This window comes from Schistocerca americana, chromosome 5, assembly GCF_021461395.2.
Source record: "Schistocerca americana isolate TAMUIC-IGC-003095 chromosome 5, iqSchAmer2.1, whole genome shotgun sequence".
Lineage (NCBI taxonomy): Eukaryota > Metazoa > Arthropoda > Insecta > Orthoptera > Acrididae > Schistocerca > Schistocerca americana.
In genome coordinates, this window is record NC_060123.1 from 488,642,737 (window position 1) to 488,659,393 (window position 16,657).

The window sequence follows — 16,657 nt, forward strand, 5'->3', positions numbered from 1 at the left end:
TGGTAAAAAGCATCCTTGCATCCCTGGACACAGAAACAAATGGAAGAGTTGGGAACAAATAAGTCAATAGGTCTGTATGGAATCCCAAGCTGGTTTTACAAAGGGTATACTAAGGCACTGGCCCCCTACCTAGCTCACTTTTATCATGAATCTCTTGCCCAGCACAAAGTTCCAAGTAACAAAAAAAAAAAAATGCAGGCAACTCCTATATATCAGGGCAAAAAGAACAGACCCACAAAATTACAGACAAATATCACTAACAAGATTTGCTGCAGAATCCTGGAACATACTCTCACTTCGGACAGAATAAATTTTCTAGAGACAGGAGTTTACTGTTATGTACAACTTCGTACACAACAGAAGTAGAGTTGGGCTACAGAGTGGTGTCGCAACTGTCATAGGAAAGTTGCACAGGAGCAGTAATGATTAGTGAAAAAGTAACACAGCAAACAGAAGATTTGCTTTACTTTATCTCGAAATGTACTAGTACTCATTATAACCAAAGCAGCAAGAAACAGGATCCAACTATCACGGTGCCCACAAGGGAAAGTCAAAGACCAACAGTGAACACACAGCCACGACCAGGCGGCATCTGCATGGCATGACGTTGCGAAGTGACTCTGAGCACGAGTGGGCGGAGCTATGGACCATTTTATATAGTGATGGGAGATGGCCCTCAAAGTACAGAGCTGCTGGGCATGTGGATCAGTGGGCGGGCATGAGTGGGTCCATCAGATCTTGCGAGACTACTATCAGCATCGGAAAGAAACTCGCAATTCTGCTGCCTGTGGGAGAGTATAGATACTAGGCACCAAACTGATGTCCATGAATCAGCATTGTTTTAGGAAGCATCACTCATGTGAAACTCTCTTTGCCCTTTTCTCATATGATACACAGCAAACTATGGATGAAGGTCAACAGGGGGCTTCCACATTTCAACATTTCCAGAAAGCATTTGACACTGTGCCCCATTGCAGCCGTTAACGAAGGTAGAAGCATGTGGAATAAGTTTACAGATATGTGAGTAGCTCGAATATTTCTTAATTTATAGAATGCAGCATGTTTTCCTCGACAGCCAGTGTTCATCAGTGACAATGGTATACTGCCCCAGGGAAGTGTGACAGGACCACTGTTATTTCAAATGTACATAAATGATTTGGCGGTCAGGATGGGCAGCAATCTGCAATTGTTTGCTGACTATTCTGAGACGTATGGTAAGTTGTCGAAAGTGAGTGACTATAGGATGATACAAGATGACTTTGACAAATCTTCTAATTGGTGTGATGAATGGCAGCTGGGTCTAAAAGTAGAAACATGTAATTTAATGCTGGTGAGTTGGGAAAACAAACCCATAACATTTGGATACAGCATTAGCCGTGTCCTGCTTGACACAGTCATTTCATTTAAATATCTGGACATAACGATGCAGATCTGTACAAAATGAAACGAGGATGGAGGATTGTGGTACAGAAGGTAAATGGTCGTCTTTGGTTTATTAGGAGAATTTGAGGAAAGTGTGATTCATCTGTAAAGGATACTGCTTAACGGGATGTTAGTATGATCTATTCTTGATTACTGCTCGAATGTTTGGGATCCTTACCATGTCGTATTAAAGGAACACATCTAAAGCAATTCAGAGGTGGGCTGCTAGATTTGTTACCGGTAGCTTCATACAAATGCAACTGTTACAGAGATGATTCAGAAACTCAAATGGGAATCCCTCAAGGGAAGGCAATGTTCTTTTCGAGGAACACTATTCAGAAAATTTAGAGAGCTGGCATTTGACCCCGACTGCAAAACTATTCTACCACCTCCAACATACCATGAAGATAAAATACGAGAAAATAGGGTTCGTACAGAGCGATATAGATTTTAGTTTTTCACTTACTCTATTGCAGCAAGTGGAACTGGAAAGGAAATGACTAGTAGTTGTACAGGGCACCCTCCGCTATACACCATGTGGTGCCTTGTGCAACACCTATGTTAATTTAGAATTACACATTATGTATTTTTTAAATGTTTTAATTAATTAAAACTTTAGTTATCTGTATTTCTAAAAAGAAATGTTGCACAGTGTTGTTAACATGTACTAATATTACTGATTTTTAGGAAGCCCATATCTTTCTTATAACATGGATTTTTAGTGGCACAATGACTAGTTTTGGGAATAGACGTATTTGTGAACAGATTTCGATACTTTAATATTATTTGTAACATCAAATTATTAAAATTATGAAAATTTAGTAATTTATATACAAATTCTCAAACTGGGAATCTCAGACAAACCATATTTTGTAAATATTATGTGTTGAATATAAATTTATGACTTACAGCTTATTACAGTACTAAATACTGTGCAAACATGACATTATTTATATTCTCATAAAAACCATATTATGTATAAAAACAAAGATGAGGTGACTTACCGAACAAAAGCGCTGGCAGGCCGATAGACACACAAACAAACACAAACATACACACAAAATTCAAGCTTTCGCAACAAACTGTTGCCTCATCAGGAAAGAGGGAAGGAGAGGGGAAGACGAAAGGAAGTGGGTTTTAAGGGAGAGGGTAAGGAGTCATTCCAATCCCGGGAGCGGAAAGACTTACCTTAGGGGGAAAAAAGGACAGGTATACACTCGCACACACGCACATATCCATCCACACATACAGACACAAGCAGACATATTTAAAGACATTGGTCTTTAAATATGTCTGCTTGTGTCTGTATGTGTGGATGGATATGTGCGTGTGTGCGAGTGTATACCTGTCCTTTTTTTCCCCCTAAGGTAAGTCTTTCCGCTCCCGGGATTGGAATGACTCCTTACCCTCTCCCTTAAAACCCACTTCCTTTCGTCTTCCCCTCTCCTTCCCTCTTTCCTGATGAGGCAACAGTTTGTTGCGAAAGCTTGAATTTTGTGTGTATGTTTGTGTTTGTGTGTCTATCGACCTGCCAGCGCTTTTGTTCGGTAAGTCACCTCATCTTTGTTTTTATATATAATTTTTCCCACGTGGAATGTTTCCTTCCATTATATTGAAACCATATTATGTAACGCAAATGGAAATGGTAAAAGATGCACATTGTAATATTACATTTTATCAAAGAGTTTAACTGCTGACACTTGTCTGGTACAGTGTGAGTATGTTATAAGTTGCAGGCAGCAACAATTTAATGTTAGAATTGTATTGTCTTGCGATGAAATTTGTGTTTGTATACTTTGGATGTCAAAAACAGTGTATTTATTGGAGCAATTAACTTTCTCATGGAGACTAATCCTTGTTTAAAAATACAGATTCCAACATTGAAGGAATTGTAGTATCCAGAATTGAAGCAATACATACACCTAACAATGCCAACTTCTTCTGTCAACTCTAAGACAAAATTTATATACGGATTTTGGATAAATTTGGTAAACTTATTTAGAGATAATTCTTCTTAGTGAAGCTCATCTTTAAGAATTTGATATCTGTATCAGCTCCTGTTATTAAAAAAGTGCACGTAGGCATGATATAGTGCTGAACTACTACTATGGTCAAATTTAAGAGTGTTAATTACAAAGGGAACTGTCAAAAACTTATCGTGACAACTAGTACACACTAACTAGTACACACACTTTTTTTTTTGCAATAAGAAGACAAAGAAAACTAGAAAAATCCTTTTATTTTTCAAAAAATTGATAAAGCTCTACAGTAGTTTCTTATAACTCTAGTGTCATGATTTTAGGAATCTTTACTGGCGTTTAACACAGTAACACAATTCACAAACACTAATTCAGATCAATTCATAATTATAGTTACATAAAAAATACTCTAAAAAGTAGATGACTATTTAAAGGCACCCACCTTATAGCACCCAAAAATGAATCTTTTAGTGGCAAGTCACAAGACTGTGTCGATTTGAAGTCTTTGAATACGTAATACAATTCTTGTATATGGAAGCACATTATGTAATTTCAGAATTCTAACGAACTTCCTATACACCCACTTCAAAAAAGTACTGCTCAGCATGGCAGTATATAATTCCAACATTTTAACTACTTTTTAGAATGGTATAAAAAATTTAAACAAAGTGCTCAATATCATTAATTTTCAAAACGCGAGGCAAATGCCCCACACTAAATATATTCACTGATATATGGAAGCACACAATGTAAATAGGTCACATTTATAAAATATGATACATGAAATGTACCTAGATATTTATTACTGATGAACTATTAAATTCTCTTTACCTTTCTCTTTACTAAATTCTAAACTGTGCAAGGTAGGGAGTCATAGATTTGAGTAAGAGGTTCGTATCCATTCCTTACATAGACATTATGAACTCGTGTCAACATGCAACAGACTTTCACCCTGTGGCAATATTTATGACCAAATTATGCAGTCATTGCAGTGAGTTAAAAATTTTAAGTTTTCTTTTCCTTTTACTGTTGATATAATGGATTATATGGTGCCTGTTTGGGATAAGGATCACCTGCAACTGCAACACTATATGGAGGAGGTGGCTGCATGGCAACTGTAAAAAACAAAAGCATTCAATGAAAGCTTGTGGACCATTTCTAACCATTAATAAAACATCTGAACAGAACAGCAAAATTCTTAGTGATCACAGTAACAATAAAAGGAAGAAAAAAGTTCGTAAATAAAACAAACCTTGTCATGTCATCTTCATTGATTAGAAACACAGTCTGTAGCCAATGACAAAAAATACCACATCAGACTACAGTGACAGTACAGTGAAAAATAATGTTAATATATTGCATCAGAATATCAGGGGATTAAAAAACAAAGTGGATGAGCTTCTTATGTGTTTAGAAGATTTAGAAAGTGAGGGTGCAATAGATCTACTATGCCTGTCAGAACATCATATAGTCACAGGTATGGAAATGGTAAATGTAGGTGGATATAAGCTTTTGTAAGTAGAGACACTATGGAGAGAGAGGAAGAGCTGCCAACATATGTTAAAATCAGTCAGTGTGAAAAATTTGGAAACTAAAAAATTTTACATAGAGCAACATATACAAGCATGTGCATGTGAGAAACTAAACAATGGCACTTTTATAATTGTAGCCGTGCATGTCCCCATTGGGAAATTTTCAACTATTTTTGAAAAACTATGATTCTTTGTTGTGCTACGTGTCACACAAAGGAAAACAAATTATTGTTTGTGGGGATTTCAACATAGATTTTCTGAAAGAGTCCAATATAGAAAGCTTGAGCCTGAAGTATTACTTGGTTCTTTGAATTTGACATCAGTTATTGATTTTCCTACTCGGGTGGTACAGGAAAGCAGCACACTGATAGATAATGTTTTCATAAACCAAGATAAATTTAATCAAATAAAAACTTTTCCTGTTAAGAATGGTCTGTCTGATCATAATGAACAGCTAGTTACAGTACATGATATAGCTCCATACAGCAATGCAAAACAGTCTTCCAAAATAGTGTGTTCCATGAACGATTTAACAATTCAAAATTTTAGGGAAAGCTTGCAACAGTTAGACTGAGGTGAGGTGTACAGGGAACATGATGCTAATTTAAAATTTAACCTATTTCATGATACCTTTGTGAGTATATTTGAAAACAGTTTCCCTAAGAAAACACTGAAATATAATTGTAAGAAACCATGTGAAAACTCATGGCTTACTAAAGGGATAAAATTATCTTGCAAACAGAAAATGGAAATGTATCATATAGCTAGCAGTAGTAATGATCCCGAAACAGTGAAACATTATAAAAACTACTGCACTGTATTAAGAAAAGTTATTAAAAGTCCATAAGTACGTGTATTATGTCTGAGATTAGCACATCTGATAATAAAATTAAAACAATTTGGAATATTGTGAAAAGGGAAACAGGGCAACCCATATCACAGGAAGACTGTATTTCTATCAAACACAATGAAAAGTTTGTTAACAAGAAGTCAGAAGTACAAAACATTAATAAACATTTTTAAGTGTTGTAGCGAAAATAGGATCCAGCTATTCATTAGAAAATGCAAGGCAGTACATGGAAGACGCAGTAGCTACGCAATTTGATAAAATTGAAATTCAACCCACCTCTCTGACTGAAATTAGAAAAATAATAAATCGACTCTAAAGTAAAAGATCACATGGAATTGATGGCATTTCAAACAGATTACTAGAAGCTTGTTCCCAACAAATAAGTAGGATTCTCAGCAACATATGTACTGGAACAGGGCATTTTTCCAGATAGACTGAAATACGCTATTATTAAACCATTGCATAAAAAAGGGGATAGATCTGATGCTAACAACTACTGCCAAATCTCACTTCTCACAGTTTTATCCAAAATTGTTGAAAAGTATGTATTCAAGAGTAGCATCACATATTTATAAAAATGAAGTACTAACAAAATGTCAATTTGGTTTTCAGAAAGGCTTTTCAACAGAAAACACTATAATGCCTTCACTGATCAAATATTAAATGCATTGAATAACAGAACATCACACAATGGGATATTCTGTGATCTCTCAAAGGCTTTTGATTGTGTGGATCATGAAATTCTTCTAGATAAGCTTAAGTATTGTGGTATGAGTGAGACAGTGCACAAATGATTTGATTAATTCTTAACTGGAAGAATGCAGAAGGGTGAAATTAACAGTACAGATAGTCTGCAAAAACCATCAGAGTCCTCTAACTGGGGAGGTACCAAGAATGGTGTTCAGTCTTGGGTCCCTAATTCTTAATATATATTAATGACTTACCACTCATTATTCAGGAAGATGCAAAGCTAGTTCTTTTTTCTGATGATGGAAGTATAGTAATCACACCCAAGAAGCAAGAATCAGCTGAGGAAATTGCAAACAATGTGTTTCAGAAAATTATTAAGTGGTTCTCTGCAAATTTTCTCATTAAATTTTGAGAAAACACAGTTTATACAATTCTGTACAGTAAATTGCATAACACCATTGATAAATATAGACTACGAACGGAAGTCTCTTGCTAAGGCAGAATACTCAAAATTTCTGGGTGTGTGCATTGATGATAAATTGAATTGGAAGAAACACATCGATGACCTGCTGAAACGGTTAGGTTCAGCTACTTATGGTATTATGTTTATTGCAAATTGTGGTGATAAACGTATCAGTAAATTGGCCCACTATGCCTATTTTCATTCACTGCTTTCATGTGGCATCATATTTTGGGGCAATTTGTCATTAAGAGAGAAAGTACTCATTGCACAGTGTGTAATCAGAGTAATAGCTGGAGCCCACCCAAGATCACCTGGCGGACATTTACTTAAGGAACTCGGGATATTCACAGTGCCTTTGCAATACATACATTCACTTGTGAAATTTGTCATTAATAACCCATCCCAAGTCAAAAATAACAGTGAAATGCATAGCTATAACACTAGAAGAAAGGATGATATTCACTATTCTAGATTAAATCTCACTTTTGCACAGAAAGGGGTGAATTATGCTGCCACAAAAATCTTTGGTCATTTGCCAAATAGTATTAAAAGTCCGACAGATAGCCAACCAACATTTAAAAGCAAATTAAAAGAATTTCTGAATGACAACTCCTCAATAGATGAATTCTTAGATATTTAGTAGTAACTGTAAAAAAATTAATTAATTATTTTGCTTAAAGAAAACTTATGTTAAAGTGACACTTCAACATCATTACGAAATGTTGTATTCATGAGATATGGAACAAGGATTAATTTATGTATGTATGTATGTATGTATGTATGTATGTACAGTGATGCCTCCTGGCCCCTCCCCAGTCAACCACAACCATTCGATGCTAAACTGACTCCTTGTGTGGCAGGCTTAGGATACATCTTCGGATCAGTATTACTTCATATTTTTCCTGTATTTCTCTGAATCCAAACTGATCTTTCCTGAGATCTGCAGTAATCTACAACAATGACTCATTACACTGATGGTTTATTAATGTTCACACCTGTCAGCATCTCCTTTGTTCGAAACTGAAATTATTAAATTATTCTGTAAGTCTGAGGATATTTCACCAGTTTCATATCTTGCATACCAGTGCAACAGTTTTGTCATGGATTGTTCTCCCAAGGACATCCTTAATCCTGAGGGAATATCATGTACTCCCATGCTCTTTCAAATTCTTTTCGCAGCTTCACATCTTCCACCACATTTACTTTTTCTTCCCTTTTTATAATAGTAGTTCAGATGGTTTCCCTCGTACAGCCATTCTACACATTCCTTCCACCTTTCAGGCTCCCTTTTTCTGCATAATACTGACTTTCCATCTGAACTCTTGATACTAATAGAGGAGCTTCTTTCTCCAAACAAGTGACATCTGTCTCTCCTAGTCATACATAAATTTTATTCCATCTGAGATTTTCCATTAATGCAGAAAGCAAACAAATATAGATTCCACTGTAATTACTAGTTATTTTGATGTGACAGTGCGGTCAAAACTGTATATTTAGATTAATATAACTTAACCTGGCAGAACGTCAAACAATAAAGACAACTGAAATCAGGCATTGACTCCAATTTTTAATGTTTGTGAGCAATGTATGACTCAGGAGGTGGTGGTTTAGTGGAGGTGGGTGCCTCCTGTTTCCATAATATTAATATAAACTGTCATTCAGCTGATGATAAAATAAGCTAAAGCAACTAATCAACTCTTAAGAGCATACCAGAGAACTGCTGAAGTGCCTACACAAATCTCTATTTGCTATGTGAATGTTGTGAGACATAGGTGATGCAAAAATAAGAAAGCTATTGTACTATGCTTACTTTCATTCCATAATGTCATGTGGGATTATTTTTCTGGGGTAACTCACCAAGTCATGCTAAAGTTCTGTGAGCCCGAAAACATCCTATTTGAATTATTTGTGGTGTGAACTCAAAAATGTCCTGCAGAGTGCTGTTTAAGGAACTAGAGATCCTGCTTCCCAATATATTTACTCCTTAATGAAATTTGCCATGAAACACGCATCTTTTTCAAATCAACAAATCAGTTCATGGAATCAGTACATGAAATACGAATAACTTTCACCAAGTTTTTAACATTTAGCTCAAAAAAGTGTCCATTATTCAGCAACACATATTTTCAATAACATGCCTGCAGCCATAAACAGTTTAACTAAGAATAAAGTTTAGTTTCAGAAGAGTCTAAAGGATTTATTGTTGGCCAACTCCTCCTACTCAACTGATGAATGTCTTAGCAGAACTGACTGATGTGATTTATTTAGTTTGACCGAATTTACATCCACAAGGGCATTTTTGGGAACTGGGGATGGTACATTAGCATATCTGTTCTTATTTTGGAAATATTTATTGTGTATTCTTGTTTTCTGCCATATTCCACGTCGTAGAGGATCTCATCACTATGGATAAACTGGAATGAAAACTACATCTAGTCTAATGTAATCCAACCAATTTAAGTTCCGATGAAGACGCATACAAAACAAAGCTAAGCACTTCCACTTGAACATGTTATACCCAGTGTCACCCAATGGTACACGCTGGGAGATAAACAGAGGCAATGCCACGGTATTAACACAAAGATGCACTAGATTTCTCACTGCCAACAATGGGGGGAGGGGGGGGGGGGGGGCAGGAATTTCAAAGGCTCCTTTCACAACTCTGACAATGTCTTAATAGAATCATTCAGCAGCTACGCTGTATGGGACAATACGTCAAGTTCGTTACCGAGGCAGCATTGAAATTAGTCAACAATCTAAATTTAGCTAGATAACTAAGGTGGTGTGCACTTATGGTGTAAATTTTGGTTGCAGAATTATGCACCCTTTTTGTGCTACAGACAACCTTGATGTGGCATCATGAATGTTACTTCTTCTTCAGGTATAGTAATTATGTACAAAAATGGTTCCAGGACTCTAGTAAATTTCCATGAACGAAGAGAATACATTTTTTCACAGTTGATAAGCTTTATTATTCAAAGGTTCATACAAAGAATTTCAACAATGTACAGCATTCAGTTCACTGTCAACAGACTGAATGGTTGGTGTGGTGAGTGCACTTGAAAATGGAGGAAACAGAATTTCATACTGTTATTAACACTCATTTGAAGAGTTAGACTGTCGCACAAATCAAACAGAATTGGATGAAGTTCATGCAGACTCTGTGCCATCACTGAACACCATTTACTTTTTGATTAATGAATTTAAATTTGGTCGGACATGCACTAAAGACAAAGCACACTCCAGCTCTCCAATTGAGGTCACCACATAGGAAACCATCGACAAAATCCGTGCCATAATCCATGACATTCGAATAAAAATTCATAATTTTGCTTAGGCTTCTCAACTGAGACACTACACAATAGCCTGCATGGAGAATTGGCTATGAAGAAACTGTGTGCGAGGTGGGTGCCGCAATTGCTCAGTCGACGAAAACCAGCCCAAGATTTCAATACAATGCCTGGTGAAGTTTAACCACAATCTGAATGACATTTTATGTCAATTTATGACTGTTGATAAAACCTGGATCGATCATTACACGCCAGACACAAAATGGCACTCATAACAATGGACAAAGTCTGGTGAAAGTGCACTAAAGCAAGCAAAGATCACTTTGTCAGCTGATAAGGTAATGGCCTCTGTTTACTGGGTTTCCCAAGGAATAATCCTCATAACTAACTTGGACAAATGCAGAACCATAACAGGATCTTATTACACTTCACAGTGGGAACACATGAAACGAGCTGACTGAAGAAAGACCAAGGTCGGCATGCAAAAAAGTGCTATTTCACCAAGATAATGCACCAACACACCAATAAAAATGGTGAAAGTGCATGAACTGGGCTTTGACTTATCCACCCCATTCAGCAGTCTTTGCCGCAAATGCCTTCTTCCTATTCTGTAACTTTAAATTTTTGTTTGCAGGGAAGAAATTTTCATCAAATGGTGAAATGATAGTACTCGTCAATGAGTATTTTGCAGAGTTTGACAGAACCTATTTCCCCAATGGGATGAAAAGACTAGAGGATCGCTAGACCAAGTGTATATCCCTCACACAAGATTGTCATGCAGTTTTTTAAAAACAAACATTTTTCCTTGCTTTTTGCCAGACTTATCAAACCATCCTCTTAATCACTATGCTTTTGAACTGCATTGGATTATTCTTGAGAGGACAAAAAAACTGGGAATCATAAGTAAAAATGTCTAAATAATAATACTGTATAGGTTCTTGAATTTACATACAGTTCTCATTTTCATAAGGGAAGTGCACTAAATATGGCACAGATGTAAACATCAGGCTAATGAACAAATCAATGTGTTACCATAATTTTCATTTCAGATTCATATTCATTGCCTTCACCAACTCACAACCAAATTATCACCTTTTGAACCTAACGTATCCATTGGGTATACTACAGATCAGTTTGGCACCACAGCCAAGATTAAGGGGGTCCAGTACCACACACTAGCGCAGAATTTCATCAGTTGAATATGTGCTTATAGAAGAAGGTAAATCTCCAGAAGATTACACAAAGATTTATGTAATTATCAACTCAACACGTGCGCTGGGAACTTGGGACTGCTGTCTTATCACTTACGTCAGTTCACATAGGAAATGACAGGGAATAATATTCTAAGATGATAATCCACTGGTACAAAAAGCAATAATAAAGGAAGCCCAGTATTTCAATGAATGGAGAAGTCAGCAAGGTCTTGACCAAACACAAACAAAATGCTGTTTGTCAGAAGGCCAATAGGCCACATCTCCTTTCTAGGAATCCCACAGGAATCTTATACCTATGCCAGTCCAACTATTTAGTAAAAAGCTATTGTTTGGCAGGTCCATTTTTCTCATTACAGCTTTTTGCTAGAATACTACATGAAAGGGAAGCAGTGGATGGGAAGGGAGTGAGACAGGGTCGTAGCCTCTCCCCAATGTTATGAAAATTGTATATTGAGCAAGCAGTAAAGGAAACAAAAGGAAAATTCGGAGTAGGTATTAAAATCCATGGACAAAAAATAAAAACTTTGAGGTTTGCCGATGGCATTGTAATTCTGTCAGAGACAGCAACGGACTTGGAAGAGCAGTTGAACGGAACGGACAGTGTCTTGAAAGGAGGATATACGGTGAACGTCAACAAAAGCAAAATGAGGATAATGGAATGTAGTCTAATAAAGTTGGGTGATGCTGACGGAATTAGATTAGGAAATGAGACACTTGAAGTAGTAAAGGAGTTTTGCTATTTGGGGAGCAAAATAACTGATGATGGTCGAAGTAGAGAGGATATAAAATGTAGACTGGCAATGGCAAGGAAAGCGTTTCTGTAGAAGAGAAATTTGTTAACATCAAGTATAAATTTAAGTGTCAGGAAGTCCTTTCTGAAAGTATGTGTGTGAAGTGTAGCCATGTATGGAAGTGAAACATGGACGATAAATAGTTCGGACAAGAAGAGAATAGAAGCTGTCGAAATGTGGTGCTACAGAAGAATGCTGAAGATTAGATGGGTAGATCACATAACTAACGAGGAGGTATTGAATAGAATTGGGGAGAAAAGGAGTTTGTGGCACAACTTGACAAGAGGAGGGGACCGATTGGTAGGACACGTTCTGAGGCATCAAAGGATCACCAATTTAGTATTGGAGGGCAGCGTGGAGTATATAAATCATAGAGGGAAACCAAGAGAAGAATACGTTAAGCAGATTCAGAGGGATGTGGGTTGCAGTAGGTACTGGGAGATGAAGAAGCTGTACAGGATAGAGTAGCATGGAGAGCTGCATCAAACCAGTCTCAGGACTGACGGCGACGACGACTACTGAAGTTGAACCGGACTTCAGTGTGCACATGAAGGCAGATGGCGTGGGGCGACGCACAACAGCTAGAGGGTGTATACCATGTGACACCAGCCATGTGACATCAATCTATAGCAAGTGCTATCAGTTAAGCATTTAACACAAACATCTTCATCTTCATAGTTTCGTACGAATTGTGGGGTTGGGTTGTTTGGGGGGAGGAGACCAAACAGCAAGGTCATCGGTCTCATCGGATTAGGGAAGGATGTCGGCCGTGCCCTTTGAAAGGAACCATCCCGGCATTTGCCTGGAGCGAATTAGGGAAATCACAGAAAACCTAAACCAGGATGGCCGGGCGCGGGATTGAACCGTCGTCCTCCCGAATGAGAGTCCAGTGTGCTAACCACTGTATGAATTGTGACAATTACTTGTAGGTCAAGTACTAAAAACATGTATTGCTTAGACAAGAGATAGTGACAGCATGTTAAGAATATAAATATTTTTAATGTTAGTTACAAGCTTTAACAGTGGCCCCTCTGGCACCTACCATGACCAGTTGCCAGACAATATGGAGATGGACCAAGACAGCACACGGGACAACTGTTACTAAGTATTTTATTTCGTTGTCTCTGCCCATCGTCATGCAGTGCCCTTCTTATGTGCACAGCCCTAGTCCAGTTTTTGAACTACTAGGCCAGTCAACTATTAGCAGCATTTCTCAGAAGCACATTGTGTAAGTGGCAACTACTAAGTAAAACTGCTGTTGCAGAGCTGACAAGAATAACAATGTTCAACAATACTCAAAGGTACATTATTAGGACTACGAACTCAAGGTCTGAAACAATTAGCAAAATTTGTCCACAGATCAACAAATAAACAAGCCACTAGTACAATCTTGTGTTGCCTGAACTAAATTTGAGTTATCTTATCTTGAGGATAAAATAATTTACCAGAATTTGTGTGATTATGTCCTACCTTGAGGATGATGTACTGGATTGTACCCACTATATCCCATAGGTGGTCCCATTGTGACTGGCTCAGCAAAATTTGTTTCCAAAGGCTGAGGTGGCGGGTTATATACACTGGGCATCAAACCTGCCCCAACTGTAGTTGGCTGTGTGAAGTTTGCCTCTTGAGGATGATTGGGCACAACTGCTGCAGATGACTGGTTCGCTTGTGGGACTGTCACTGTGGGTGTTACAACACCTGTAAATTCATTTCTTAATCAGATTAAATAACTGTCAGATTATGAAAATTGTAATATTTTTATACCATAATCAAATACATACGCCTGTAAACAGCTCCTCTCTTTCTTCGCTTGTAGAGTATGCAACATGGGCAGCATAAACAGAGTATGTAACATGTAACGACAATTCCAAAAAGTGCTGCCATAGCAATTATGATAAGTATTGTAGGAAACCTGCAAGCAATTTTTTTAACTTAATAAAGGACGGAGTTTAACTACACACACAGACATTATTTACACTTTTCCAGTCTTTTTAAATACCCAAATAATATAAAATCTACCTCTCTTTGTTAATTTAAACTTCAAACCAGAGGAGGAAGAAATGCAGTTCTCAATACTACACTTGAGAATCTTAGACAGTTTAAACCAGTGATAAATGAGGCAAATTATGTGATACTTACTTTGAGTCTCCGTCAAACGTACTGATCTCCCAATCTCTATTATCTTGCAGTGGTCTGTTGCCATTCCAGTCCCCTGATGCTAAGTTGCCCTGCCAATCGTTCAGAGCTCCACTAACACCATCTTTCAATACCTGCATATGGTACTCTATAGATGTGCAGCATCTTGGTAATCCATATTCAGTTAAACAGCATTTGTCTTTATCAGGATCATCGAGGAAACCTGGGCACCCAGCTTCACACGAAAAACCTAGAATCAAATATTAATGTTGAGGTTGTATGGAAGTGTGGGATAATTAATCAGTAAGTAAACATGACTGGCCAACAGTGTAGAGAAGATCCATACTGACTGTGATATCATTAGAATACTGATAAAGCATATTTGCTGTGGAAATCTTAAATACAGTAGCTACATTAAAAAAAATACCATGGAGCTGCTAAACAGCAGCAAATTCAATTCCAGAGAGAGAGAGAGAGAGAGAGAGAGAGAGAGAGAGAGAGAGAGAGAGAGAGATCGAGAGAGAGAGGGGCGCTACCAACATCACACTATACATACATTTTTGTAATTTTCATTGGAATATTTCGGCACTTATGCAGTTTTGGGGATACATGCGCTGATCACGAGTGTTCAAATAAAATTTTGTATTAGACTTTTCTTGTATTTCTCAGGTTCTACAGCCTACAGATGTTTAATAAACAGGTTCAGTAGTAGGCTGAACTGCGATTTTTAATTAATCGTGCAATTAGCTGATTACGAGTACTTGTCATTGTCAAACCAACATGGAAAGCACTACATTCTCTGCATACATCGCCATGTATAAAGAACACTTTACACACCTCACATTAGGATAAAACATGAATAATCTTTTATCTTAATGAGAGGTTTGTAAAGTGTTAAGTTATACATGGCGATGTATGCAGCTAGGTGTTTGACAATGACAAGTAGTCGAAATTGGCTAATGGCACGATTAAATAAAATTCGCATTACATCCTACTACGGACAATGTTCACGCTTATTAATCTTCAAATACTTTCTCACAGCATAGCAGTGTAACGAAACGCTGATAGGACTGCATCTGAATACTAAAAGATAGCTACTACCAAAGCCCTAAGCACATTTTAACATGAATCTACTTGCGGCAAAGCATAATAGAAATAGTTTGTTGTTCCTTGTCAGTGCTACAAATTATCACAAAAATTCTACGGTCTGTGCCGCATCATCACATCGTTATAAAACAGAATGACAAAAAAAAGTTGAAATAATGTCAGAACCTCCAATTACTTTTACGCTTAACATATTAACAACCACTTAGACCTACCTGTTACATGTGATACACATACTAGCAATACGGCCACTGTCAAACATCGGTAAGTAAACATGGAGAACATTGTTTTCACTGAAAAGCAACACAGACAACCATGTGCAATTTTGAGCAAGAGATGCTGTTCCACTTATAGCCAATGCAAAATTTAATACACCCTAACCAAGCCACAAGCACCGAACTATCACTTCTCATCCCCTACTTCCTTGAACTGCTGAAGCTTTGTCTCTTAGATCACCAACACCATGCGGTACAGGCAACATTTGCAAACGAAAAGTTCATCCAATTAGCATTGAACTCCGACAGTGACTACGTGTAGAACGCACGTATTATCGTATGAACACCCTGTAAAGCCTTTCTGAAAAAATAACACATGCTTCTTTAAATTTATGGACTCAGTTACAATCGCGTATGAGTATACGTTATTTTATTTTGATTAGACAGCTAAGAAACAAGGTATCGGATTTATTAAAACTAGGCGACTGAGACGCTGTGCCCAGACAAGCTAAATGAGCAAATGAAATTTCGTTCAGGCTCCATTTGCAAAGCAAAACTGCCCGATAAACTAAGACATAGACGCGCAGAACTCGCGCATACATAAGCCAGTTTACAGGGGAAGTACGGTATACTACCTAAATGCGGGCGAGAATCCAAGGGCAGGCGGGCGAAGGGGGGAGGGTGTCATGATACCTCCACCCCTCCCCAACTCCCAACAAAACATACTTACAACAATTATATTTTTACAAATATCAATTTACAAATGTTTGAGCTAAATTTTTCGAAAAAAGTAGCATGATAACGGTCTAAAAACGACAATGAACTCTAGAAAATTACAAGCTATGTACTGGATACTTTTCAATTTCTTGCCTGAGTGCCTGGAAATACTCACAAGGGAACCTCCCCATCGCACCCCCCTCAGATTTAGTTATAAGTTGGCACAGAGGATAGGCCTTGAAAAACTGAAC

The 16,657-nt window shown here is 37.4% G+C and overlaps 1 protein-coding gene across 2 annotated transcripts; it reads right to left on the reverse strand.

Annotated features, from left to right (window-relative positions):
- Window positions 1–3,643: 3,643 nt before the first annotated feature.
- LOC124615648 lies at window positions 3,644–15,947 on the reverse strand. 2 transcript variants are annotated; one of them, XM_047143661.1, is made up of 5 exons: window positions 15,690–15,947; window positions 14,374–14,620; window positions 14,016–14,146; window positions 13,702–13,914; window positions 3,644–4,516 (listed from the first exon to the last, which is right to left on the reverse strand). In XM_047143661.1, exons 1-5 carry the CDS (start codon window positions 15,757–15,759, stop codon window positions 4,425–4,427), a joined length of 753 nt encoding a protein of 250 aa, XP_046999617.1. In that variant the 5' UTR covers window positions 15,760–15,947; the 3' UTR covers window positions 3,644–4,424. The 2 variants fall into 2 exon arrangements, with proteins under 2 accessions (XP_046999617.1, XP_046999615.1); XM_047143659.1 differs by having other exon boundaries at window positions 13,702–13,932; window positions 15,690–15,943.
- Window positions 15,948–16,657: the final 710 nt, after the last annotated feature.